This window comes from Fomitopsis serialis (assembly GCF_022376445.1).
Source record: "Fomitopsis serialis strain Sig1Antser10 chromosome Unknown B0H18scaffold_9, whole genome shotgun sequence".
NCBI classification, from domain to species: Eukaryota; Fungi; Basidiomycota; class Agaricomycetes; order Polyporales; family Fomitopsidaceae; genus Fomitopsis; species Fomitopsis serialis.
In genome coordinates, this window is record NW_025954969.1 from 585,587 (window position 1) to 611,189 (window position 25,603).

At 56.5% G+C, this 25,603-nt stretch overlaps 10 protein-coding genes and 1 non-coding gene across 11 annotated transcripts; 7 read left to right on the plus strand and 4 right to left on the minus strand.

The window, feature by feature from the left end:
- B0H18DRAFT_t50 lies at positions 1-98 on the minus strand. The gene has a single exon. It is a non-coding gene; the product is annotated as a tRNA-Thr (tRNA).
- A 92-nt stretch (positions 99-190) lies between these two features.
- Positions 191-2,493, plus strand: B0H18DRAFT_985396 (uncharacterized protein). The gene is made up of 8 exons (XM_048044735.1): positions 191-543; positions 646-754; positions 807-925; positions 1,013-1,141; positions 1,189-1,295; positions 1,339-1,586; positions 1,613-1,765; positions 1,821-2,493. Exons 1-8 carry the CDS (start codon positions 196-198, stop codon positions 2,357-2,359), a joined length of 1,752 nt encoding a protein of 583 aa, XP_047897701.1. The 5' UTR covers positions 191-195; the 3' UTR covers positions 2,360-2,493.
- A 1,072-nt stretch (positions 2,494-3,565) lies between these two features.
- Positions 3,566-4,262, plus strand: B0H18DRAFT_1083227 (uncharacterized protein; the record flags this gene model as incomplete). Its single annotated transcript, XM_048031636.1, has 5 exons — positions 3,566-3,606; positions 3,664-3,781; positions 3,837-3,897; positions 3,956-4,076; positions 4,142-4,262. The coding sequence occupies 5 exons, from the start codon at positions 3,566-3,568 to the stop codon at positions 4,260-4,262; spliced, it is 462 nt and encodes a 153-aa protein (XP_047897702.1).
- Positions 4,263-4,972: 710 nt separating this feature from the next.
- On the minus strand, positions 4,973-6,373 carry B0H18DRAFT_1083228 (uncharacterized protein; the record flags this gene model as incomplete). Its single annotated transcript, XM_048031637.1, has 6 exons — positions 4,973-5,180; positions 5,241-5,397; positions 5,511-5,581; positions 5,616-5,662; positions 5,765-5,897; positions 6,348-6,373. The coding sequence occupies 6 exons, from the start codon at positions 6,371-6,373 to the stop codon at positions 4,973-4,975; spliced, it is 642 nt and encodes a 213-aa protein (XP_047897703.1).
- Positions 6,173-7,702, plus strand: B0H18DRAFT_985402 (uncharacterized protein). The gene is made up of 8 exons (XM_048044736.1): positions 6,173-6,376; positions 6,397-6,497; positions 6,559-6,616; positions 6,664-6,760; positions 6,831-6,986; positions 7,053-7,159; positions 7,218-7,312; positions 7,368-7,702. Exons 1-8 carry the CDS (start codon positions 6,354-6,356, stop codon positions 7,442-7,444), a joined length of 714 nt encoding a protein of 237 aa, XP_047897704.1. The 5' UTR covers positions 6,173-6,353; the 3' UTR covers positions 7,445-7,702.
- Positions 7,703-7,788: 86 nt separating this feature from the next.
- On the plus strand, positions 7,789-11,117 carry B0H18DRAFT_1093087 (kinase-like domain-containing protein). The gene is made up of 3 exons (XM_048032338.1): positions 7,789-8,834; positions 8,885-10,199; positions 10,258-11,117. Exons 1-3 carry the CDS (start codon positions 7,914-7,916, stop codon positions 10,902-10,904), a joined length of 2,883 nt encoding a protein of 960 aa, XP_047897705.1. The 5' UTR covers positions 7,789-7,913; the 3' UTR covers positions 10,905-11,117.
- A 2,513-nt stretch (positions 11,118-13,630) lies between these two features.
- B0H18DRAFT_1115692 (uncharacterized protein) lies at positions 13,631-15,022 on the plus strand (the record flags this gene model as incomplete). Its single annotated transcript, XM_048033297.1, has 13 exons — positions 13,631-13,697; positions 13,756-13,808; positions 13,861-13,877; positions 13,931-13,996; positions 14,055-14,084; positions 14,135-14,164; positions 14,218-14,297; positions 14,351-14,380; positions 14,441-14,451; positions 14,517-14,641; positions 14,694-14,716; positions 14,783-14,888; positions 14,950-15,022. The coding sequence occupies 13 exons, from the start codon at positions 13,631-13,633 to the stop codon at positions 15,020-15,022; spliced, it is 711 nt and encodes a 236-aa protein (XP_047897706.1).
- Positions 14,866-15,724, plus strand: B0H18DRAFT_676089 (uncharacterized protein). The gene is made up of 3 exons (XM_048039121.1): positions 14,866-14,893; positions 15,014-15,080; positions 15,128-15,724. Exons 2-3 carry the CDS (start codon positions 15,070-15,072, stop codon positions 15,519-15,521), a joined length of 405 nt encoding a protein of 134 aa, XP_047897707.1. The 5' UTR covers positions 14,866-14,893; positions 15,014-15,069; the 3' UTR covers positions 15,522-15,724.
- A 202-nt stretch (positions 15,725-15,926) lies between these two features.
- Positions 15,927-17,912, minus strand: B0H18DRAFT_1115693 (SWIRM domain-containing protein; the record flags this gene model as incomplete). The annotated part of the gene is made up of 2 exons (XM_048033298.1): positions 15,927-17,450; positions 17,502-17,912. 2 exons carry the CDS (start codon positions 17,910-17,912, stop codon positions 15,927-15,929), a joined length of 1,935 nt encoding a protein of 644 aa, XP_047897708.1.
- An 874-nt stretch (positions 17,913-18,786) lies between these two features.
- Positions 18,787-20,940, plus strand: B0H18DRAFT_952182 (uncharacterized protein; the record flags this gene model as incomplete). The annotated part of the gene is made up of 1 exon (XM_048042081.1): positions 18,787-20,940. One exon carries the CDS (start codon positions 18,787-18,789, stop codon positions 20,938-20,940), a length of 2,154 nt encoding a protein of 717 aa, XP_047897709.1.
- Positions 20,941-21,462: 522 nt separating this feature from the next.
- Positions 21,463-23,752, minus strand: B0H18DRAFT_676095 (uncharacterized protein). The gene has a single exon (XM_048039122.1). The coding sequence runs from the start codon at positions 23,418-23,420 to the stop codon at positions 21,873-21,875; it is 1,548 nt and encodes a 515-aa protein (XP_047897710.1). The 5' UTR covers positions 23,421-23,752; the 3' UTR covers positions 21,463-21,872.
- Between the last annotated feature and the right edge of the window lie 1,851 nt (positions 23,753-25,603).

The window sequence follows — 25,603 nt, forward strand, 5'->3', positions numbered from 1 at the left end:
TTCCTCCAAGCCGATTTGAACGACTGACCTCGTCATCGCGGTCACGTGATCGTGAGAACAATACTAGTGACGCGCTCTACCAACTGAGCTATGAAGGAGTTACTGGGGGAAGCATTAAAATACATATCACATGCTCGAGGATCTTGGGATGATGCCCCTATGGTGGCGGGAGTGATGGGTGTGCTCTGTGCCACCATGAGTGCGGATTCTGGGATGCCGCACCAGCAGCAGAAGGACATCATCCAGTCCTTCTTCCAGTTCGACGCTGCGCGGGATGCCGCAGAGCGCTTCTACAGTCGCTCCTCCGGTCCTCAGACGCCTGGGAATTTCTCATCTCAGCCGTCTCTGCCTCCGATGCCCACTGGCATGCATTTCGGCTCAGATGCCCTTCAGCATATGATGCCTTCCATGGACACGTCAGCACAGCAACAAGGTGTCCAACAGTCGTCCCAGCCCACGCCACAAGCCTTGCTCGAGCAACAGTTTCGGCTCAACCAGCTGCAGCAACTCCAGCAGCTCCAAAACCAGATTTTCCAGCAGCAGGTAAGCCGCACATCCTCAGCTGTTCGCCGTCGCCCCGACCTTGTGCCCCACCTCTAATCTCGGCACTATGTCGCACATACATCTAATCTCGGTCGTCATCAGCTGGAGCTTCTGAGCAGTCAAAATGCGTTTGGGGGAGGACAGACACTTGCGGGACAGGCAATGGGAGATCGGCAGCGGGAGCAACAGCAGTATGGTCTTCCAACACCAGGTGCGTCTCCCGATCTTTCCGTTGGCTCCAGTACCGACCGACCACCCGTCAGGACCGTCCGGTGAACTGCGCGCACAACAGAGTCCCGACTTCGTCTCTCCTCTACTCTTGCAGTCCGGCGCTGGCCTGTCCACCATGGCCCAGCAGCCACATTCCTCTCGCCCGATGTCTGTAACATTCCCGGCTTCCTCTCCCAATCGCACCAGATGATACCGTCTGGGCCGCATTCCGCGCCGCCCACATCGCCTTCGAGATCAGCCACCGCTCTCCATGCCTTCGGGCTCGTCAGGCGCGGACCACGACTTCAACGACATCTCGCCACTGACCAGCCCCTGGCTTGGACCCTTCAACAATGCACAGGCGATGCAGGGCTCGAGCGGGAGGGGAGTGCTGCGGGTCTCAAACGGCGAGGAGCATCTTCTAGTGGAGACGAGGAGACGTCCGTACCCAGGCCTTCCCGGAAGCGGCAGTCTTCTATTAGGGCCGCTGCTCGACCCGGCCCCAACGCCCAGCAGAAACGCACGTCCATGCGGGGGTCGCGGTCAGCGAATTCGACGCCGTTGTTCAACGGAATGGCACGGCAGGCATGGGCCTGGACATGTCGATATGAATGAACTGCCAGGCGACTCACCGTCGCCGATCGAGCTGCCCCCTATGCCGCCTCCGGCGCACCCGCCTCAGCCGCCCTCGTCGTTCGATCGTGAGATGACGTCCGCCACCACGAGTGCCTCCGCCATGGGCGTGCCATCCAACGGTGCGGCGTCCGCCCCCGCGATGACGCCGGTGACCCCGGCCAGTATCATGAATCTGGGCAGACTTGGAATCAACTCCGGTCTCGCTCCCCGAGCGGCGCGCAAGATCAGGGTGCCACCAAGAAGAAAGACGGCAGCGGTAGGGCAAGGGCGTCGAGCAAGTCCGCTAACTTCGCCGAGCCGGGGCGGACGACCAGGTCGGCCGACAAGTCTACGAGCGTCCCGCTCGTCAGTCCGAGCCTCAAGCCAATTCGTCCAGGTCAGTGCTTCCATTTTGTGGTTATATACACAGCCGCTCAATTACCACACTTCAGCCGGAAATCAGGCAGTCGTTTCTACGAGCCCTTCTCCGTCGACGACGCAGCCCATCGTCCAGTTCCGCAAGTCGTCGCACAAGGCCGCCGAGCAAAAGCGGCGCGACTCGCTCAAGACCACCTTCGACGACCTGCGCCTTTTACTCCCGCCCATCCCGCTGCCCGCCGAGGACGAGCCGATCCTCCCGGGCGCGATGCCACCGCGCGGCCCGCCGAAGGGCAACTCAGAGGGCCCGAACCGCGCCGTGAGCAAGCTGCAGCTGCTCCGGTGCGGCAACGAGTACATCAAGATCCTCAAGGGCCGCGTCGACCGGCGCGACGAGGAGATCGAGCGCCTCCGCAGCGAGGTGGCGCGCCTCAGGCTGGTCGTGGGCCCGGAGGCGGAGAACGGCGAGGAGGAGGTTGATTTGGAGAGGGATGTGGACGCGGTGGAGGCGGCGGGAGGCGGGGTGGGCCTCCTGCTCGGCCGCGCGTACCATGGCCGCGAGGGCTCCCTGGCGGAGGTCGAGGAGGCAGATGAGGAGGGCGGAGACTCATAGCTCCCAATGAACTTATGATATCAGTTATTTCGGGTTTTTGAATGGTCGAGTGTCGGCAGATATACCAGATACATACGTAGAAAGACATGTTGTAGAATACGAGACAATGAATGGGCATTGAGGTTGACGAAAAATTAGATGGTCAGCGCCAAGTCAGCGCTGCAACCTGGTTGACGCCATCACCTCCGCGGCGCAATAAGTAAATAGGGTGCGCACTGCCTATTTTCACCAAGAGATTGCTGACTGTCTTACAGGACGTCTGCGCACCGTGCCGACTTAGCGCGCAGGTACAATTTACGGTGCGCGTCACGGCTATGATGGGGACAGCTTGCCGCAGGGTCGTGGATGCCTCGACCTCCATCCTCCGTTCATTCTGCCGATTAGGAGTGACGCTCAGCGATTTACATATTACGAAGCTGGCAACACCAAAACGCAGTCGCTGCCTCCTAGGTCCATTTTCTGTCGCTGATCAGCTCGCAGTACCATGTTAAACTAGTCTCAGTCCCGCTACAAGACAGCACAAGACATCCGCTGGGTAATTCAATCATGAGGATCAAGGATGGAGGTGCTATCATCATTCCCTGGAGGTACCTCAGGCCTCAGGCTTCTGCCAGTGAGCAAGACTCGGAGCAAGGTCCGAGTCCTGAATACGCGAATGCTACCCAACTGAGTACTTCACATCAGGGATCCGCATAATGAGCTGCCAATGAAGCGCAGGTTTTTGTCTCTGTTGCATTTGATTTTATGCTGCGAGTTTCTTTCGTCACATTTTCAATGCTGCAATGCCAGTGCGTCGCAGCAGGCCATGTCAATAAAATTCCGGAAGCTACGGTCGATATATCACCACGCAGCTTGCGCCGAACGCACGGCGGTGACCGTATACACGCCTGTTCGCCTGCGGGCGTGGTGTATTGGTACGGCAAATATTGCCTTTTCCCCTGACTACGAACACCGGAGAAAGACATACAGCGAGGCGGGAGGATCGCGCACAGATCTCGATTGCGGAAAGTGATCGCCATCTCGGATCTGACAAATGGGCGTGCCTGGCAGGAACGTGATCCAGACGCCCATAACCGCCGGCGCCACAACGCCCGACGTGGGCGGACAAGATAAGGCGGAGCGTCCTGCCACACGCGAGTCGGGACCTGACCTCCTTTTTGTCCCAGACTCTCTCTTCCTTCCTCCACGACTCCAGTATCTGCGAGTATGTCTCAACCGCCGCAAGGGATTCGCGTGAACCACCCGCTGTAAGTGTCACTGCGAACAGTCAGGTTCAGGAGATATTGAACTGGGGGACTGGGCAGGTCGGTGGTGTTCCTCCTGCATATTGCGCTGGAGGCACCCATTGCTGTCATGGGCCTATGGAGTCCTATCAGTCTACCGTTTGTCCAGCTGACGAACACCACGCTGGTGATCTTGAAGGTACGCGTATTCGCTCCTCCAGACATTTGCTAGGAATCTAACTGCGGCGTCGCAGATGTACTCGGCAATGGTGGCAGGCTTCTGCCTTGCTGCTCTGCTCGTGTTCTCTCTTCCAGGTGCGTCATCTCTGGCTTCCCCAGGACATATCGGAGCTCAGACAAATTAAACCTACAGAGTTCCTCCCTGGAAAGCGCGCCTTTGGCATGGGACTGTGTTTCTACCACGTCACTTGCTCGACCATCCTCTTCAACGCACCACGCTTCATACCCCATACCTTTGGTGTCTTCGCAGAGTCGTACGTTGTTCGCCCATCTGCAATCTTGCATTCATCTCACTGCCTCCCACCGCCGTGCTGTGCAGCCGTCGTGCAACACCGGAAGTTGTCTGGGGAACCCTGCACGGTATCGTCGGTCTCACGCTCGCGTTTTGGTGGCAGGCTACTGTCGGTATGGCGGCGGCAGCCCGCCCGAAGACGCAATGATCTCGTCTACGAACTACCTTGGTACACACTGGAAACAAGACGCGTTGTTCGTCGCGCGAACATGTTACGGACATTCTACGAGGCATGTTTTATAAGCGTGCATGAGCCAAACACTACGCATGATCATTATCTGTAAGCTACATGTTCTGTGTCTGTACCTGCCGAGTGTACACCGTCGTGATATGAAGCGAACATCGCAAGCACATGATAACTGTTCTTGCAATGTTCCGAGCACAACCACCGGGGGCATGTTTGGAGGACAGACATGGCCTGATCATCACATGCACATTGGGCATGTTCGAGATGCAAACAGAAGTTTTGTCCGTGCGATGTGTTGTTCTCCGAACATCTCAGAAACATGGCATGGTCGTGCGATGTCCTGAGGGATAACATCGAGGGAACCTTCACAATTCTTACGATGTCCATATAATGACCGAACTCCTGTCAACGCGCCCTGCCTCCCCCCCGGGTGATACGCCCGTCAACGACACTGTGTACTCCAGAGCGGCAAGCAAAAAGCGATGTTGTTTGCATAGTGGACGAGTAGTGTACAAAGATGACGACTAACAGCAACGACGAGCCGGAGGAAAGCACAAGGGATGGAGACGTGGCGTGAGTTTGCGTGACATCATAACCGAGTCGAGAGAGCCAGAGTGTGGTATAGCAGGGGGAGGCGTACGACGGATACTCGAGAGTGTAGTCAGCGGGGGTCATACGGTATCCGTGCTCGCCCGGTAGTCCTCCATCTCCTGGTCGAGTTGCTCCGCCGTGACTACCTTCCGCTGTTGCTGCTTTTGAATCCGCTTCGGCCCCTTTTTCGTCCGCAGCTTCGCCTTCGCGTTCCCCGCGAATATTGGCCGTTGGGCTGCTGCAGTTTTCGGGGCAGCTTTCTGGGTGGCCTTCGTGGCCTTCGGTTGTCTGCAGCGTACCGGTGTAGGTTGGTGGAACTCAGACGTCAGTATAAGAGGGGGCACTTACGCTGGCGCCTTGGCTGCTGTTCGTTGAGCCCCGGGAGCAGCATGTACGGATTTGGATGTTTGACCTATGCGTTCGAGCAGTGACAACGACTTCTTCTCGGGCGCGGCGGAGGGTATCTCATTGTCGTCCTTGATGATTTCAATCTTGATCGGTCGACCTGCGCGAATAACCCAATGAGTGAGCTTGGCCGAAGATGTCAGATACATAAGACATCATCCGAAATGATATTGGAGAGAATATGATAATTGAGGACGGGATATTGACACTCACGGCCATCAACGATCTTTCCATTATACTTCTCCCTCGCAAGGGCCGCGGATTCCGGTTTCCAAATGCGACGACTGCCATGCCCTTACTCTTCCTTGCGAGTTGTACACAATGAACGTGTCCTTCACGGGGCCGACCGTCTTCGCGAAGAGTATCTGCACCGGATCGCAGTCCATCAGTGCTCATCCTTTGCCTCCACGTTCTCGGACTCGCCATCCTCCCGGTGGCACGCGGGACAGAGGGGAACACGGGCGTACCTCGACTTCGTTCTCGGCCACATCCATCGGGAGCTGGCTGAGCATGATCTTGCTCCCCTTCGCTGCTGCGGGCCCTGCTCTCTTGCCGTTGGCCGTCGCGCCTGGCGCGGTGCGCCATGCGGGTGGGATTGCGCTTGGTTGCCGAGTAGCTGTCTCTTTGAGTTGTGTAACTGTGCAGGCGTGCGGGTGCTGGGTATGCTTGCATTGCCGGGTGCGTGGAAGGGAGAAAATCGGCGTAGGGGTATGTGGTGTAGGCGATGGAGGGAGAATGAGAGAGTCGAGGATGATTTTGAGGCCGCAACTTGTCTGTGGCGGGCAGAATAGAGTGGCGGCCTCGCGGCGGTGGCACAGGCTCGAGAAGCACAGCACGTGCGACGCGTGCCCAGCGTCAGACTCTCCGCGCCCTCACTTGACCGTGTCATTCAGTCTTATACCAGCCTTACCTCCGTTTCACTTTGCCTCGATATCTTCACCGCTGCGTACTCAATCCGTGCTACAGCACTTGGGCGTGGAAATTCCGTCGCAATACACTCCTTCCACCTATTTACTGCGCGAACGCGCAACGGGCCGACGCTTAACTCACAGCGAGATGTCTACGGACCATACCATGCCGTCCAGCAGGAAATACAGAGCTCCTTGCAGACCGCATCTACATTGCGCGCGTCATATCTACGGATACGGAGCACCGCGACAGACGACAGCGAGGAGCTCGTATGGGCGAGGAACGAGGTATGTAGCCAGTCCCGAGTCGAGCACTGTACATACTGACTTGACGCGTGCCATGCGTTCTATAGTGAAGGCCACTCTTGCGGCCCTTGAGGCCGATCTTGAGGACTTGGAGGAGAGCGTGAGGTCAGTGCCCATGTATTGTAGTAAGCTGTCTACTGAGGCCATCCCAGAATCGTCGAGCAGACGGGCGCGCGGATGTTCGGCCTGGAGGAGTCGGAGCTTATGGAGAGGCAGAAATACGTTGGTCATGTGCGACGCGAGATCGAGGTATGCGCCGTCATGATGTCTTCACCTTTGAGCTTCATTGACTCGCTGCTGACACGCAGCACCATGACAGACGATGAGAGCGGAAGTCGACTCGGATACCCAAGGAAGACGCTCAAGACCACATTCTCAGATCGGCTTGCCTGCACCCTCATCTCGCCTCAGCAGCCGCGCGACATCACCTGCCCCTGGCGACGACCAGGCAGAATGGGCGAAGCAAGAGCAGCAGGTCCGTGTGTTGTCCTGTATTGTCGTCTTCGCATTCGAAATTGACATGCATCACGGCCGATGCCAGATGATTATGCGTCAACAAGACCAGACATTGGACTCCATTGGCGGTACCTTGTCCACCCTGGCCGAGCAAGCAGGCCTCATGGGCCGTGAGATCATGGAACACAATGAGTACGTACATTCGCCTTATGCTGACGCCACTGAATGATTAAGTGCACCTTACGCGAAGGATGCTTGACGACCTGGAACAGGGCGTCGACAGCTCAGGTACCAAGCTGGATTCTGCCATGACACGAATGAAGCGATTCATACGGCAAACAGAAGGTGCGCTGCGGAGTGATAGTCTAGGAACGTCGTTCACGTCGTAAATGATTGACAGAGACGAAATCTGGCTGGTGCATCATCATCCTGATTGTCGTCCTTATGATACTTCTGCTGTTGGTGATTATCCTATAGCTGTTGTGGGGGTTTACGGTGCGGCATGGACTGGAGTATATTACATTGCTTATGGTGGAGGGACTGTTGTATTACGCTTATAATGACAGATGTGTGCGGAGCATATGATGTAGTACCACCATCATTAGGCTCTCAGGACTGCTTCCCTACATAGGAACCGGGGGCTGAGTAGCAATACGTTGCCTATACGTACGCATAAGTAAGTAGCTCAGAGTCTCAGACTCGGATGCAACTGGGATGCAGCATTGTTTGAGTGCACGTGCTTGGTTGTTTGCGCGTTGTTTGGCGGTCCGCCGCGGGCGCCTACGTCTCGTTGAGGTTCGCGTTGACTGACGAGCCAGCCTCCTCACTCTCTTTCCTCTAGGTCTGTTTGCCGTCTGGGTACCGCGACGACGACGACGGCCGCAGCTGCACACATTCTATTCTACTACTCCTATAATCTACCTCACAAACCACATCTAGTTACTTGATGGCAACCATGACTACAATGGCTCCGGACAGCCCCCCTCGCGCGCCTCCGGTCAAATACCACACCCCTCTTGGAACTCGATGGCAGAAAGAGAAAGCAGCGGCGGGTAGCGGTGCATTTGACTTTCCGGACGACGCGAAGTACGTCGGACCTTGGGTCATTGGCGAGTGCGTCGGCAAGGGCGCGAGCGGGCATGTCAAGATCGCCAAGCACCGTCGGACTGGACAGCTCGCCGCCGTGAAGATCCTTCCACTGCAACCGTTCGTCAAGAACCGTGCGGACGCCGCTGCTCAGGCGAAGCTAGACAAGCAGCGTCTCGGCATTGACAGGGAGATCACTATGATGAAGCTCATGAACCACCCGAACATCATGCGCATCTACGACGTCTACGAAGGCGACAAGGAGCTCTATCTCATCTTGGAGTATGTCGAAGGCGGTGAGCTGTTTGACTTCCTTGTCAACCGCGGCAAGCTTCCCCCTCTGGAGGCTTTGGCGTACTTCAAGCAAGTCGTCTATGGTCTGAACTATGCGCACACGTTCTCTATCATCCACCGCGACCTCAAGCCCGAGAACATCCTCATCCACTCAATCAACCCTCCCCTGATCAAGATCGCTGACTGGGGAATGGCGGCGTTCGCTCCTCCTTCTCTGCAACTCGAGACTAGCTGTGGCAGCCCGCATTACGCGAGTCCGGAGATCGTCAACGGGCACAAGTACACTGGGACGGCGACTGATATATGGAGTTGCGGTGTGATTCTCTATGCACTTTTGACTGGAAGGCTGCCCTTCGACGACAAGAATGTCAGGACCCTCCTCAGCAAGGTCAAGGTGGGCAAGTACGATATGCCGACCTATATCGACCCGATGGCCAAGGACCTTCTGTCGCGCATGCTTGTGGTCGATGTCCAGAAGCGCATCACTGTATGTCTCTATTCGTCCGTGTTGCTCTCCTTTGACGAGGCACCTTGCAGATGGCTGAGATACTTACGCATCCCTGGCTCGAAGGCTCGACCCCTGGCATTACCTATGTCCCTGCGCCGCCTGTATCTGAGCTTGCTAAACCGCTGCCCTCTGCTCTGCACATCGACCGTGATCTATTTGAGTCTCTCTGCGTCATCTGGGGTCGCCACGCAGACGTAGACGGAATTCGGGCTGATCTGCTGAGCCCACCTGGGCAGGGTACTCTGGCTAAAGCATTCTACTTCCTGCTACAGAAGCATCGCGAGCGGACGATGGAAGAACACGGCATTTTCATGGATCTTGACGAGGTCCTGATTGTGACTGGCAAAGTGGTCACAAAGCAATATTCGACGCCGGGCTCGCGACGGTCGACTCACTTGGAGCCTCAGGATCTCAACCGCCAAGCAATACCCCAGCACCAGTTCTTGCGGTCCACTCGTGCTGCCCCCGCGCCTCCGTCTAGGACTCCATCGCCCAAGCCTGGTGCTCTTGTTGTTACGACTGATGTGCCCATGGAACGGTCGCCTTCCAGAGCGCATCCACCTTCTCCTGTTGGCCCCCGCCCGCAGAGAACTCGGCCTGCTTCTGCGTTCTCGCCCTCTGTTGCGAGACCTCAGACGAGCTTCGCCGCTCCCGCTCGCCAGCTCTTCCAGACAGGCATGAAGGGGCCGCTCTCGCCTCAGCCTTCGACGCAAGCTCATGCCCAAAGTCTCTTCCTTCCATACCAGCCCCGCGGGCCCGCGGCCCCGATGCGACGTGGCTCTGCACCTATTCCTATCCCGAGGGCTTCCGCCATGTCTCCTAACATCAATGACCCTGCTCGTGGTTACCGGGCGTCCATGGGCGCGCCAACTCACGGTATCATTCACTCGCCCGTTCCTGTTCGTGCCGCTGCTACATCCATCCTGCCAATGATCGCCGCTCCGAGGGTCCCGGATGCGGGTCTGCAGAGGAACCTTGATCAATATGCCGATATGATCAACACGCAAGCCGTCTCCTGGAACGCAGCACGCCCGTCGGCGCCGCCACCGACCAACGTCAACATGCCGGAGCCCATGGATGTGACTGACGCGCCGATTGAGACTGAACAGCCTCTTGGTGACAAACAGTCGCGCAGCGAGAGCAACGAGGCGCAGTGCGCTATGGTCATCGATGACAAGGAGAACTGGGACGCTGGTGCGCCTCATGCACGGTCGCATTCCCATGCGAACACTGGTGGTCTTGGCTTCGGGCAGTCGGTGCCTATGGCAAAGGAAATGGGGAATGTGGTGTTCTTCGGCGAGCCTCAGGCTGCGAAGGCGCCGAAGAAGGACAGAAGGAGCCGACGTAAGTGACGACGATCTCTGTAATTTGTGGCTTGCTTCATTCACTGTGTAATGTTCAGCTCCTGCTCTGGATCTTCACGGCACACCGGTTCTGCATAAGAGGTCGACATTCTCCATGGTTGGGTCTCCTGGTCTCATGTCGCCGCAGTCCTCCATGATCGGCTCTCCGGCGGGCGAGTTCAAGGGCTGGTTCTCCAATCTGTTCCACTGGAAGGTGCAGTCCTTCACGCTCTACTCCGCCGCGGACCTCTTCACCACTCGCGCCGAGATCGCGCGTCTGCTCGACCAGAGTGGCGTACTCTCAATGATCGAGGACCACCACAGCTGGTACACGCTGAAGTGCAGCACGGCTGACATCCAGGAAGGGCCTAGCGGCGCCTACAAGCAGGTCCGCTTCCGCGTCGACTTCGCCTCTGCCTCTGCCGGCCAACAATACGCTTCGCCCTCCACTGCCACCCCGCGTCTTTCTCAGACTGCTCTCCCTGCGCCGTCGAGCTCGTTCGGGGGCTCGAGGCTGCGGATGGACAAGTTCTTCGGGTACGAGACGGGCGTGGCTTTGGTGCTGGAGAAGGGCTCTGTCTCCACGTTCAAGGCGATCTGCCAGCGTGTCCGGGCGGAATGGAGGCTTGACGCGATGCAGTCTCCTAGGGGCGTGGGCCCGACGATAGGCTACACCCCCAGCATCGAGCAGCGGTTTTCTGCGTGAGACGGACGCGCGGTGCTTGCAAAGTACTAGAGTAACAGTTCGTGGATATGGAGTTACGTAGAACATTAGCCTACATCCTACCAACGCCGCTCGCTTCATACGGTACTCTCACAGCCTATCATCTTACCGCGCACGTAGCACACGACTGTGATATGTGCGTGGTATACACACTACGCGATGTAATATATATATTTCTCGAGGACAGTAAACACTACAATGTCATAATTGGAAATTGGATGCACGCATTGGCTGGACCGTGGACGAGCGCAAGGCAGGTAAGTACATGTCCGATGGGACGTTTGGACGCGGCATTCGACTGCCAGCCTGAGTCTCAACCTTTCAGCGATCCGTGGGGTCTTGTCCCGGGCCCCGCATTTGGCTTGCATGTGGGCACTCGCAGCATTCCTCACCGCGAGCGGTGCGATGAAGGCTACATAAGACGGGAGCTCCACGACAATCACGCGAGGTCGGATGGGGTGGAGAAGAAACCAGACGCGGAAGAAGTCGAAGAAGCGAACAACGAGGAGGAGGAAGGTGACCCAGACCCACCGCAGAACCGTGACGGATCGTGTGGTTGCTGCACGGCAGCGCCGTCCTATATAAATACCCTCTACTCAATTACTCATATCACACGCGACAAATTCGTGCACCCAGGGTGAAATGCCGACTTGCGACCTCGAGAGAAGGACACCGACTCTAGGACCGTACCATCCGTACCGTACCAGTACTACCACCGTCTTCCCCCTCTCTCTTCTCCGTTTTCTCCCCCGCATGCTATAACTTATCGCACATGTTTCATGCCTATCATGGACAGGCAGAATCGGCTGATTAAAACGCGCGACTCGGACGCGCACACCACTGGGTACGTATGAATCCCTCAACACATTGAATGCGCCCCTAAACCCGCCATCTACCGCTATATTAGTACATAAGAATTATACCCATAGACTACGAATACACACGCCTGAATATAGATGCAGTATCCATCATCATCAAGTATGACTTGCATGTGGCGGCGGAATGGCGGCGAACTTCAAAACCTTCCCAATTTGGACAGCAGACTTTAGCCGGATGTGTGGGCGCTCTCAGGCTGCCTTCCTCGGAGTCCTCATAATCCCAGGATTTCCGCCTCTGCTGTGCTGGCAGGCATGTGGGTGAGTAACACGATTTGAGGATATGCCCGCCTGTGCTCAGCAGCATATGTAGTAGTGATCAACGTGCCTCAGACGGCGACGGCGACGCACGTCCGCCTCGTTTGAATACCGCAAGTACTGGGCCCTGGCACGATACACTCGGAGGTGTCAGCGGGACAAAGTAGTCTCTTTCGCCCGTAGTGCCTGCTTCTTCCCTGCCAGCGCTCACCGGACCCTACTGGACCTTAACTGGACCTCTGACGTGATGCATCACGCACAGCGATTATTGATGATCGTGGTAACGAGGGGCCTTGACACCGAAACCCATTCTCTCGGCCTCCACTGCAAGTTGCCCTGGTCACGACGCCCGCGTCAAGACTGAAGATTACGCAGACAGTGGTATGGACCCACATGGAGTACTTGCTGTATCTTCATTCAATACCGCCGTGTTTGTTGAACGATTTCGCCTTTCTGGCACTATAGTAAGCTGACCAAATGTACAACACGCCGGCGCACCGTCGCCACCGCGCCCATTGGGCGTCGTCCGCTTGTCACTTACATAGCCGTTTAAATGGCTGCTGTGGGTCTGCTAAACCGATGTTCCACGCTTATTAGGCTTCCAAACAGCTGCCAGCTGCCATCACATTCTAGTCGCTCAATCCCGAGGGGACGTGTACTCGGATGCAGTCCTTGACAATGGACACCAACCTACAAGTCGAACAGTCCCAGAGGCACAGGGCGGGGGCAAAGGTTCGTCAATAAAGATGTATTGCTCACTCAGTGTTCTCGTTCATCATAGATGTCCGTCGCTCTTTACTGCATGCGTCTGCGTCGAGGGACTCAAGGCGCTGCCTTCGTGCGCCTGAGCCTGGGATTCGGTTCTCGCGCCTGTCCCGAAAATATCGGTTTCTATATGCGTACTAGCACTATTATGGCGGACACGTCGAGCAGCTCCGGACAGCCTGAGTACGGCCACGCTGGTGCGGACGTCCGACGAGCGGTAGAAGGCCGAATCGCCGTGAATGCGATGTCAAACCTTGTATGAACAATACGTTATCGGTTCGCGAAGTCTTCGGAGGAGTGGCTCTCTCGGCACATGCGTCTTGCAGTAGCTGACCGCGTTCGAGTATTTCCACTAGGATTGCATTTACCTGCAACATCGCAGTGGGTCTGTACAGTATCGATACCAAACTTGAAGGCTCCAGCCGCCGGCATCTTCCACTCCACACAGCGGGTGCCCGTCTGGGAACATGGGCGGCATCTGGAGAACTTCTAGATTCGCCGAACTACCGCCATTCAGTCCAAAGCCAGTCAAATTGAATATGGGCGGCTAACCCTTGGGGACGACTTCGGTTAATGCGTCCTACAAATCTGATCTCGGGAAAACAGCCACGCATACAGCTAGCCACCGTGTTACGATGCTGTCAACTAGCATGTCGGCGGCGGCATTCGCGCCCGCAGGCAAGAGTACCTTCTCGTGTCAACCACGACGGCGACCCCAGTACCCAGGCTTCGATGGTCCCCGCTGTTGACTTTGCTTCAACACACCACTGTCCGTAGCACTTGCGAGGCCCTGGCTTTGCGTATGCGCCTATGAGTACCACGGGAGACACCCTGGCAATACTTGCTAATCTCGCGCACGACCGGGGGCTTCACGCGGGTAAGGCCGTTTACACGCCATTAATCTTAATAATGCTCAATTGACTCCTTTATCTCAGCTGCAGCATTGACATGGCTGGCCTACGACTATGTGTTATCGCTTGAGGACGAGGTTCGTGCATCGGTAATCATGCTGGAACCTACTCTGAAGCTCGCGTTCATAGGTGGATCTGATCTGGAGGTAGGGTGAGAACCTTGCATATTGGTTCGCCTCGTCTAACCTCGCCCTCGGAGTTCTGCGGATACGGTCCCGAAGCTTCTTTACTTCATTTCACGATATTTCGGCCTTATCGTACAATGGTCAGTCGAAGACATTCGTTTTGATTCAGATGCTCGTGCTGACAAAATGTACTTGTAGCATGAATTGCGCTGACATACCAAGACTATAGTACGGCTCCAGATTTTCTCTACTGATTATAGCGCTCAATGTCGACATAGCTGTCGAGCTGCGCTGATATGGACTGCCATGTAAGTCATGGAAAGGTAACACAAGCATAGGCAACGCTCACGCCCGAACCCAGTGCTCTCTATACCCTGGTATTTTGCGTCGAGTTCAGCCTGATGCTTAGGATTTACGCGCTGTACGGGCAAAGTCGATTGAGTAAGGTTTCGCGCATCTTTTTGAGCGCAGTCAGATGCTGATCGACTGGCTAGTCTCCTTGATTCTCAGCAGTGCATTTACTGGTTGGTGCAGTTCATAGCTCCTGCTCGTGGAGTGCACTTACATAGTTCCGGTGATCACAGTGGAAACTATGGTCAGGATTAGAAAGCAGATTCAATAACCGCGTAAATAGCTGATCACTCAATATTTGGCCTACAGTGCGTTCTTGTCATGAGCAGCGTGGGCTACAAGGAGATGTTCTGGGCGATCATGCCGTATCCTTCAAGTTGGCCGATCGAGGGGTGTTTCTACCCACCGACCCCTTCATGGTTTCACGGATCCTGGTGAGTCGCATACTCCTTCTCAACATGGCTTTAATAAACGAATGCGTTCCAGGCTACCTTTAGCAGGATTTGAGAGTAAGTCTGTTATATGACGTCGGCATATTGTCCTCATCGAGGCCTTTTGACGCTCGAAATGGATAGCCCTCCTTTTTGTCCTGATGGCTATCAAAGTCTACTCGTATCGACCACTAGGGGAGCTTCCCATCCTGCTGCGCGTACTTCGGGACGGCACCATATATTACCTTGTGTGAGGCGTCGAACTTCTGTGTTCATGCTTACAAAAGATGCTAACTTCGAATGTGCTCCAGCATACTCGGCAAGTCAACCTATGACGTGTCCTTCGAGTTGCTTCTGACCGTGAATACCCACCAGTCGCCTTAATTCTGTGTATTATCTCGCCCTACACGTCCAACACATTCCTCGGAGTCATGGTGACTGTGTGCGTATCTGCTCTCCTCATGGTGAAATCGGCTGACCGTCGATTAGCTGGCTATCCGCAATATTGTCATTCTCGGTAACGACGTTCTCTACGCACTTCTGTGTCATTCGCACCGTTGACTTGAAGATAATTTCCCCAGGGCGCTCACCTCCTTCTCAGCCTCCGCGCTCTCGCCGCAGAGCGCGAACGACTGGACATTGCCACACCGGACATATCCGAAGACGTGCCAGAGATCAGCCAAGGCCTGAGCATCCCCGACACCGACGCTCAGCGGTCGCCACTGGAGATTCACGAGCTCATGCCCCGCCTGCCGCAGCCCGCCCGTTCCCTTCGACGGCCTGTGACAGACCGTCGGACGCAAGAATCCCGACGTCAACAATTGAGCAGGAATCCAACTTGGTTACAGGACTGGGAGTGCATATAGTGATCTACATTTACTGACAGTGATACCGAACTTTTCTTGAACACCAGCGGAACTGCTGTTTACACGTATAATCGTCGTAATGCTACTATCCTGATACGAATGCTTTCGCCATCATGTTGCTCGATCGCTCAACCTACTTATGTATCATACCATACTTTTTTGAGGCTGCCCCACTAGTAGTCAATAACACGAGACAGTTGCTAGACGGACTACGTACCACCATGATCTTCCTCAGCCTCGAGTCAGCTGCGCGTGGTGTCACCACACACTTAAACCCAAGATTGCCAAGCATTCGGAGAAACAATAAGATTAGGCACTACTTACGAGGGCGTATGTACACACTTATATACAGTAGACAGGCAGCCGAGAGGAATAAGAGCATATTTACGACATGACAGACACAAGCAAAGCGAACAAGCCCATCAACTCAGCTGCGCGACGTTCCCACCAGGGATAGGACCGGAGGTGGCGTCCAGAGGCGTACCAGCAGGCACCTCGTTAACTCTCGCGCCTTGACCGTTCGTAGCCAAGGCCGTCTGTGCCTGCTGGGCAGCACCGACGAGGTTGGCAGGCGAGCCGCCGTTCGCGTTCTTTGTGAGCTCAGAGCGCACGTTCTCGAGCATCTTCCGCAGGCCGACCCGCTCGCTGACGAGCGCCATCCGTGCGCTTTCGAGACTCCGCCGCTCGTCCTCGAGCAGCTCCTCGAGTTCCTCGAACTGCGCCATCTTCAGCTCGAGCTTGGTCAGCGTGAGCTTGATCAGCGTCGCGATCGTGGACTTGATCTGATTGTCCTCGGCGTCTGCGAGCGCGTTTGCTGCTTTCGCGGACGACTTGAGTGCCAGAGCCGCTGCGCGTTGCACCTTCGAGTGAGGAAGGGTGGCAGTGGGTTTTGGCGGTGCGGACTCAGAGTCGACAACCATCGAGTCTCCAGACGTCTCTTGTGCCGTTGAATTCTCGCCGCCGGTGGATTCACCAGGCTGAGCGGAAGATGTATCTTTTGGCGCGTCCTCGTCCATACGATCCTCGCTGAACTTCTCGGCACTCGAATTCCCTACCTCCGTCTCTCCGCCCTCCGCAGGCTTCTCTTCCGTCTTGCCCTCCTCCGTCTCCTCCTTATCGCCATCGGTGAGCGCGTGGAGAGCTGTCTTAGCTGCTTCCGCAGCAACACCAGGGTTAATCACGCCAGCCAGGAAGGCGACTACGCTCATGACGGGGTTGTCCGCCTGCTCGAAGGGCAGCCGCGCATATCGCAATGGGCCCATGTTACCCTCCGTCTGGACATACGGGTCCTCGATCGGGAGCTGCAAGAACTTGCGGATGCACTGCTGGGCAGATCTCGAGCCGACGTGCTCCTCGACTGCCGACCAGTCGTCGTCGTACATCTCCACACCCTCGAGCAGGAGCAAGATTTCCTGGTCCGTCCAGTCGTCGTCCGCACCAGTGCCACTCCCGTGTTGTAGGCCGCCTGCGTTCGACGCGGCTGTGAGCTTCACAAAGTCACCGCTGAACATCGTCGAGGGGAAGCGCCCGTCGAGATAGCATGGCGGGCAGAGCTCAAAGTTCTTCTGCTTGAGCGAGTGGTACCGCTCCGCCGTACAGTCGACCCCACACGTGTCGCATTGGTACTTGACCGCTATCTGCCGCTCGACGCCGTTAAGTCCGTTCGCGGTGCTGGCGAGGGCGCTCGCTTCGCCTGCGCTCACTTCGCGTGACGATTTTGAGGTGGTCTGGTAGATAGACGAGCGGAGCTCGAGGGAGGCGAGAGTAGGGGTAGATGCTGGCTTCGCTGCGCCGTTGACGGTGGGCGCACCGCCGGCTGGATTTGGTGGATTTGGTGGCTTCGTCCCTGGGTGCAGGGATTGGAGGCCCCGTGGCGTGTCAAGAATGACACGGAAGTGGCCGGTGAAGGGGGGTGCCAGAGCAGCTGGCCGTTGGTCCGGGTCGATCTAGAATAAAATTCGTCCCAGATACACGTTCAGAAGGCAGCGAGCACGTACCTGGTAGTTGATGAGGCCCCATTGCTCGAGGAACGCGTGCACCCGCATGATCGCGCATACGTCTCCTGCGAGGTTTCTGCGACACGCAGTCACAGTGAGATACTCGGTGGGTCGCAGCCGGTATGTGTTGACCATGAAGTCGCGGTAGTCTTTGTAGATCGAAGGCGTTTTCGATCGGTGCCGAGAGTTGAAGTATTCGGGAAGGGCACGCCGCTCGATTGGGTGTATCTTGGACATGTCGAACCAAGCGGAATACGAGGGTATAATGACTTCGTGCGTCTGGGCAGCGAGATACTTTCGTGCTTGGTCCTCGAGTCGTAGCCTTGTCGCCTCAAGCTGAGCGGGGTCTTCCTCGTCGTTCTCATCTGCTGACTCTGCCTCCTCGTCACCCGCGTCGCCGCCCTCCGCCATGGACACGTCTCCGCCATCCTCTTCTCCTTCCCCTTTAGCAAGCGCGCAGGGACCGCTGAGGCAGGCTCGCTTGAACTTGCAGGCGCATCTGGCGGGGGAAGATTCCCGACGTCTCCTCCTTGGACGGGTTCTAGTTCGCTTCGTTTTCCAGCAGCATTGTCAGGGTCGACTGGTGTCGCCCCTTGGTTTACAGTCAGTCGGATCCGCTTCGCGTCGGGATTGCTTGGTTGTGGCGAGGCGGTACGCTTCGGCGAGGACATTGCAGTCAAGAGAGCAGACGGTAGTTAAAACAACACCGTCGCTTAGGCCAAAAAATGAAAAAGATGAGCCAGTCAGACCGGGGAGGAAGGGGAGCTTGGCTGGAGGTTTGAACGATTGAACGAACGGCGAGCGCTGCAGATGGGCGCGACGACTGGCGTGACTGGCGCGTCGTGACTGTGTTACACGTGACACTCTTCCCTAAGTCACAGTGGGCGTCGATCTGCTACGGCCTCCCACTTGCCCACGTACTCGTCGTCCTCCGCTGGCACGCTTCGTCCTCCCGAATGCCTCAGCTATCCAGGCAGTTTCAGCGAGCGCAATACTCACGTAGGATTGATTGAAATTCCGGTGCTTCCGGAGATCTCAGCGAGAGAGGCAAATTAGCTAGCGGGTTGCGTGGTACGCATATTTCGCATGCTAAATCTGAAGAAATGTATCGTCTCATTCGTTACGGCGACAGTGTATGGCTACGTATGCACTCAGAGGCGCATCATGGCGTTCACTCCTCGCACGCACGTCTCTGGAGACTTTGGCAGCGTCTCTGCGTCCTCGCGCGTGGTCACTCGCCGCATCGTCAAAGCAATACTTCAGCCTTTCCGGGGAACCACCTACGATGCAGGCCATGAAACAGATGAATTACCCGAAGCTCCCCGCCGACTCGTCGATTTTTGAAGGGGCTGAGGAGGACTATCAAGCTTGGCTAGGTGCTGCTCAGACGCATACACCTCGTGCGACGGCCGACATGCCAGCGCAGCTCATTGCCCAAGGAAAATTCAAGGAAGCGGAACGCTTACGGAACGAAATGCAAGAAATGCGGCTCCGACCTAGCGGCTCACCAGTGTTTTTGGACGCAGCGCTGCACGTCCTTCGCACGAAGTACTCCAGCCTGCATGAGCGACGCACTGCCTTCCAGAAGTGGTATGCATACATTCCTCACGTCTCGGCCAAACGTCCGTTGTCTTATCGGACGAATCCCGTCTTGGACGCGCTACTTCAGAACCCCATCATCGATCTTCCCCTGCTGAAGGTGTTCGTCCTCACGAACGTAGGCAAAGGGTATTTCCTGCTCGGACACGTTGATATTGTGCGCGACTTCGTCCGCCTCGCGGAACCTGCGGACAGCGTACGCTTCCTTGATGCGTTGTATGACAAATCCGTTCAGGGACTCGGAACCATATCTTTCTATGAACAATCGCGCCCATCTAGCAACACCAATACGCGGATCCCTCTGTCCACGGAACGCGCAAGAGCCAGGATGAACAGGATGCTGAAGGAAGCCTATGGAACTGCAATTAATCAATTTTGCAAGTCGGACCGGACTGACGTAGCGATCACTATGCTCCAGAAGGCGCGGCAGAGAAACATTCCGGTGCATGCGCTCATCTACTCGCGCATCATCGACAAGCTGGAGAGTACCTTGGATACTCAGAACTTGTCGCTTGTGAAGCAGCTCTACGAAGACAGGCCAGCAGGTAGCCCAGCCCCTCCGAGTCTGCGACCAGCCCGATCTCTAGAGTTTCGCAACACCCCTATCCAACTGTCCGACCACAACAACTTCTTCACGCGACCCCTCCTAGCGGGCGCACTCCGCATCCTACGCCGACACATATCTACCCTCTCTTGCCCGAACCCCAGTGTCCTCATGCACGTGGTGTCCGCCTGCACCCGCTTCCGCCACCCTCGCATCCTATCAATCCTGCGTAAGAGAGCATACAGAAACACGCACACCGCCATGATTTGGGCCCTGGCCGAGATGCACTTCTACTATTCGTGCCGCTGCTCGCAGGCCGTCAGCCTCATCTTCTGCAACAACTTCCGTATGGTCGGCATCCCTCGCCAGGCATCCCACTATGCGTGGTTTATACGCGATGGCCGCATCCCCGATTGGTTCCCGCCGCCTGTGTCGATATGGCATGCACAGGCTATGACATCGCTATTCCCCGTCAAGCGCAAGATGTGGCCATCGTCCCACCACACGGCTCTTGTCTGGCGCGCTTGCGTCAAGGAGGTTAAGCACACGATGTCGTTGCATCGGCTGTATGCGGAGTTACTGGATCAAGTGAGGGCCACTCGAGAGGTCAAGAGTCTGTCTCCGCCCGAGTCCGCGCAGAAAGGAAGCTCCTCGGCTTCCGACAGCCACTCCGTGCTCCCTGCTGGCATTCAGCCTGCGGTTACAGAGTCACCCTACCCGGTGCCGGTTCCACCGTCGTACATCCACGACGATGCCCACTTCAACGTGTTCGTACGCGCCTTCGGGAAGACGAACTCTGCCGCCGCTGCGCGGGTCGTTGCCGACATGTATCGACTGGGCATCACTCCGGGCGTGGAGACCATGGTTTCCCTCCTCCGCTCTTTCGCGGAGCGTAGAGACACGGACAAGTTGATGCAGCTCTTTGGGCGGATGGAGGCGACAGCCGACGCGGAAGCCGCACGCGGCGACAGCGTTACCGCGGCCTCGAATACGAGGGCAGCCCTTCCGCCCCCGAACCTCGCCGCGTACCTCGTCGTCGTCAAGCACTTGACCATCCATCATCGACTGAAGGATGCATCAGACGTCGCTCGGCGCATGCTTACACGGCTGGAGTACCAGCTCGGCACGAGTACCACCGCGGACCGGTTGCTCGTCAAGCTCGTGAACCTGCTCTCTATAGCTGAGGGCAAGTTTAGGGAGGACGGTGGGGCGGTTGAGCTGATCGCTGCTATCCGTACCGCGCAGAAGGCCCCGAGTTCGTTGATGGATGTCTTGGAACCCTCGTCGCTGCAATAGCGGTCTTTTATCCTGTGGCGTGGGTCATCGCTTGTCACGGGCATGTCAAGGCATTCCGGTGCTCAGGATAATACTCGGGCCACGGCGATCGTGAATAGCGGGCGCTCATCGTCTCGCGTACCAGACAAGGATGGATGGCCATGTCATATCCGGTCGCGACGTGGGTCGCTGTGGCGTGATCGTCGCGCACGTCCGTGCCCTGCGGCTAGGTGGCGGCCCAATGACGGCGAAGAGATGGAGAGGCGGATCCAACGTACTTAGACGACGGCCTGCGCATCAAGGTGACCCGTCTGATGGAGAGCTGGATCCTGGGATCACTTGTGATGGGTACGTTGTCGGAGAGAAGACGTGCGTGGCGACGACAAACCCACACAACACGTACTCGTCCTGATGCAGGGAGGTCGGGTGGTCGAGATGGACGTAGGGCTCGGTGAAGGACGACGGAGGTGGTCTGTATAACGTAGTTAGGCCGCCGAGACTAATGAAACTCTTACACGTTATCGAAACGCGACTCGACGCGCTCTCCTCAACTTGCTACTCGACTAGTTTTACACCCGCGACCGCTGTGTCGCGTCTAAATGCCGGAGTCGGATCACGAGACGAGAGAGAACTGGGGAGAGGGAATTCGATGGATAGACGGGCAGCTCAGCCCAGTACTTAATACACACGAGAGGAGTTCTAGAACCTTGGAAGCGCGAGAGGGATAAAAAAGTAGAAGAGAGGGAGAGAGACGTCAGCGAGCGAGAGATGGTTCGAAAGAAGCGCGAAGCGTGAGTGTTTGACGTATCGGGAAGGAATGATACCTAATAAGGAAAGTATTGTACAGCAGGCATATGGGCACCCTCCTGGGCGACAGACGTCCCTTGAGTCCCCTTCCAGCGTTGACTGACGAACCCTTGTCTCGGTACGTGATTGGCAGCTCGCACGCGGTGCTATTTACTAATCGCGACCTGGTCCCCCAGCAGGTGCGGCACTCGGCGTTGCGGCGCTCGTCTCGTCCTACTAGCGGGTCCGCGTCGCGGCCTTCCGGTTCGTCGCAGGCGCGCCGGTAGAGTCGAGAGTAACGTAGGGAATTGTAACGAAAAAGAAAAAGAAAGACGTGGGATGGGTTTCCCTTCCACAAGTGGGGGTGGCTTCAGTCTTGACCCCAAGACCACTTCAGTACCATGGTGCGTAGTACTTGTTGACGAGAGCGAAGAGGTCGAGTCGACTACGTTCGTGTGCTCGACGACCGAGTCACTGCCGAAATGGAGGTCCACTACATTCCAGAGTCCGGGCTCGCAGCCTTCGTCGTCGGCGTCGAACAACGTGCGGATGGTGAATGGGCTCGGCGTGCGCCAGAGTCTTCCGCGTGGTACGTCTTCAAAACGCGGGTCGTCTTCGTCGAGAACAGTGCAGCGAGCCTGTGGATCTGACCTGTAGAAGAAAATCTGTAAGCAACTCGCCGCAACATTACCAACAGCGCCGTCAATCTCGCAAAGGGAGTAAGAGCCGGAAGGATACCGCTCGTGCACGACGTATGGTCCCGCCCAACGCTGCCTGCCCTTGTTACCGTGTAGTGCGCCAATCCAGGTCTCGTGCACGAGTAGTACCCATGCGCCGGGGTCGAACTCGCCACTCTCGAGTCGCTGGGCATGCTTGCGCGTGAACTTGAAGTCGTTGATGGTGCGCCGGCGACTCTTGCGAAGGTTGTCAGTAGCTCTACCTAGTACATCTCGTGCGTCATTCGGTGCCTTCCGTTCTGTGTCGCTGAAAGAGACGGGCACGTCAGTAGTCCTACACAGCCTCGATAAAAGCTTAGCGAAGAGAGAGAACTTCGTGATCCACCGACGTCCTACGAGTCCTGCTGTACCGAGGAACCTGCAAACTTCCGTAACTAGCTTGCAATCCGGCCATTTGAGTATCTTGCTGACAAGTCCGCGGTCAAGGTGCCATACGTCGGTGGGCTCGATCGTGCTCAGGACGACCTGTACAACATGATCAGTCTCCAACAGTGAGCGTAACGGGGTAGACATCGACGGAGCCTGCCAGTGAGCGAGACCACAGGTCGTTGCGACGGATCTTCGCTGTCCGGTTGTGAATGCAGCCATATACCTGTGTATGGTTCGCTCCAACTGATCTTCGTCCATACGCAACATGGCAGCCATTTGAGGGGCGTTGTCGTCGTCTTCTGCTGTGCCTATGACGTCGTCAGCATTTGGGTTCCAGTCACTCACTTGTGCCATCGTCGTGTGTTCTTCGTGTCGCGTCATCATAATGGCCGAGATGCACTTCTCAAGAAGCTCCGGTGCGATCGCGAGGATCGTCTTCCGAGGGACGGTGATCATCGTGTCGAGTATCTTCTCCTGTACTTGCTCTGCAGTGACCGAGTCTTGCACGTCTGGAGTGGAACATTCGTGAGCCCTGTTTGTACGCATCTGGCTTACTGAGTCGTCTCCATCCTCCTTCCGCCACTGCTTCTCCTGTGACTCGTGTTTCATCAATCCGTACTCGGTGTCGACATTCGGCGGAGTCGGATCACTTGCTTGCGCCGTCTTCGTCTTGTCCTTGGTGAGTTGCGTCGGGGCGGGCTGCTGGACTTGAACGGGTGGGGTGGCTTTACTTTCGGCGGCGCGCTGTCTTCATTGTCGGTGACGTGCCGGAAGTCGAACCTCATCGTCTTGAGTGCCTCTGGAGGCACGTCCTTCTCTTGTTCGTCGTCCGTGACCGAGCCTTGCATTCGAGTCTGCGACCTGGTAGCAGGGAAAGCGTAAACATCCTCCGACGAGATAGCGAAGACGTTACCGCCGAGCATGGGCTCGTTGTCCATGTACAACTCGATCGGATGCGCTGATGATGCGAGGTGCGGATAATGCAGCGGTGGTGCGTCGCGTGCCTTGCCTTTCCCGGCCTGTATGTCGAGTCGCTGTTGGATCAACGTAGAAATGCCTCCGGCGACGCGACGTCCGCTCGGCAGATCAGTTCCGTCCGCGTATGCGAGTCTATCTTGCATGTTGTAGATTAACGTACCGTCCATAAGCCACTTCGTCGTGAGTGGGCAGTGGCCCATGCCGAATCGATGGTCGAGGTCTTTACCTTCCTCCTTGCCGCACATATAGCACGAGTGCGCGTGTTGTCCTTGCTGTGTCGCGTTTGTAGACGCACTTACCAAGCCTATCTGCATCCGCGCCAGCGTGTCTGCCAACGCTGCTTGCTGCTTCGCCTGGCTCTCCAGGAGTGCCGTTTGCGTCTTCTGGTTCTCCACAAGTGTCTTGTCGAACTTGTCGATGAGGAGCGCAGCAAGGTTAGCATCCGCACCCTGTTTTACCGCCTGACCCTTCGTCTTGTTCTTCGACTTGCCTTTATCGTCGTCACTGCTTGGCGTCGACTCCGCGTCGCTGTCGTCGTCGTCGTCGTCCGAGCTGTCGGATTCGCGATTGTAGCTGTCGCCTGTAAAGTAGTCGTATACCGCGTCTTCGACTTGCTTGAATGATGCTGGCACTGCGATCGTCGGTACCTTACCCATTGCTTCCTTGAGCTTCGGATAAATTGTGTTCCGGATCGGCTTCGATAGCCCTCTGAAGAACAAGTAGTCATGTTCAGACTGCCCCATCTTACCGTTCTTCACCTGATTACCCGCGTACTTGGTGAATCGTTGTACGTATTTGTAGTACCCTTCGAGGTTAGTGATCTTCTTCTTCTTCCGGTACTTCTCGACTAACGCCCGGAGTTCTGCTGCCGCCCCGAGTTCGCTTCGCTGACCTGTACCGTAGGTTCTGGTCATCCGTTTCTTCGCCGCTTCCCAGTCGCTGCCCTCGAACTCGCTCATGCATATGAGTACCTTCCTCACCTTGTCTGTGCAGAACTGTACTACTCGTCGGCACTTCTCCTTGTCGGTCAGCCGCGACGCGTTCGCCACGTCTTCAAAGGCATCTAGAAAATCTTGTAAGCATTTTCCGTTGAACTCGGGTGCGTACTTTGTTCTTGGCAGCACCATAGGCGGTCGCTGCATGAAGATGAGGGACGAAGACACGTCCTGCGTCCACTTCGTGTCGGAGGAGTCGGGGATTGACATTCCGGCGGCCAGATCTTGATAGCGCGTTCGATCAACAAAGATCTGGTCTGCCTCGATTGGGGTCGTTTCGCGTTTACGCACGGCGTGCTCGTCAACACGTTCGTCGAAGCCGTCCTAGAACCTAGTAGTAAGCACGTCCGAGACCAAACACACTTACAAGTGTGCAAAGAACCCCCTGCGGTGGTCACCACTTGTCGGAGAGAAGACGTGCGTGGCGACGACAAACCCACACAACACGTACTCGTCCTGATGCAGGGAGGTCGGGTGGTCGAGATGGACGTAGGGCTCGGTGAAGGACGACGGAGGTGGTCTGTATAACGTAGTTAGGCCGCCGAGACTAATGAAACTCTTACACGTTATCGAAACGCGACTCGACGCGCTCTCCTCACTTGCTACTCGACTAGTTTTACACCCGCGACCGCTGTGTCGCGTCTAAATGCCGGAGTCGGATCACGAGACGAGAGAGAACTGGGGAGAGGGAATTCGATGGATAGACGGGCAGCTCAGCCCAGTACTTAATACACACGAGAGGAGTTCTAGAACTTGGAAGCGCGAGAGGGATAAAAAAGTAGAAGAGAGGGAGAGAGACGTCAGCGAGCGAGAGATGGT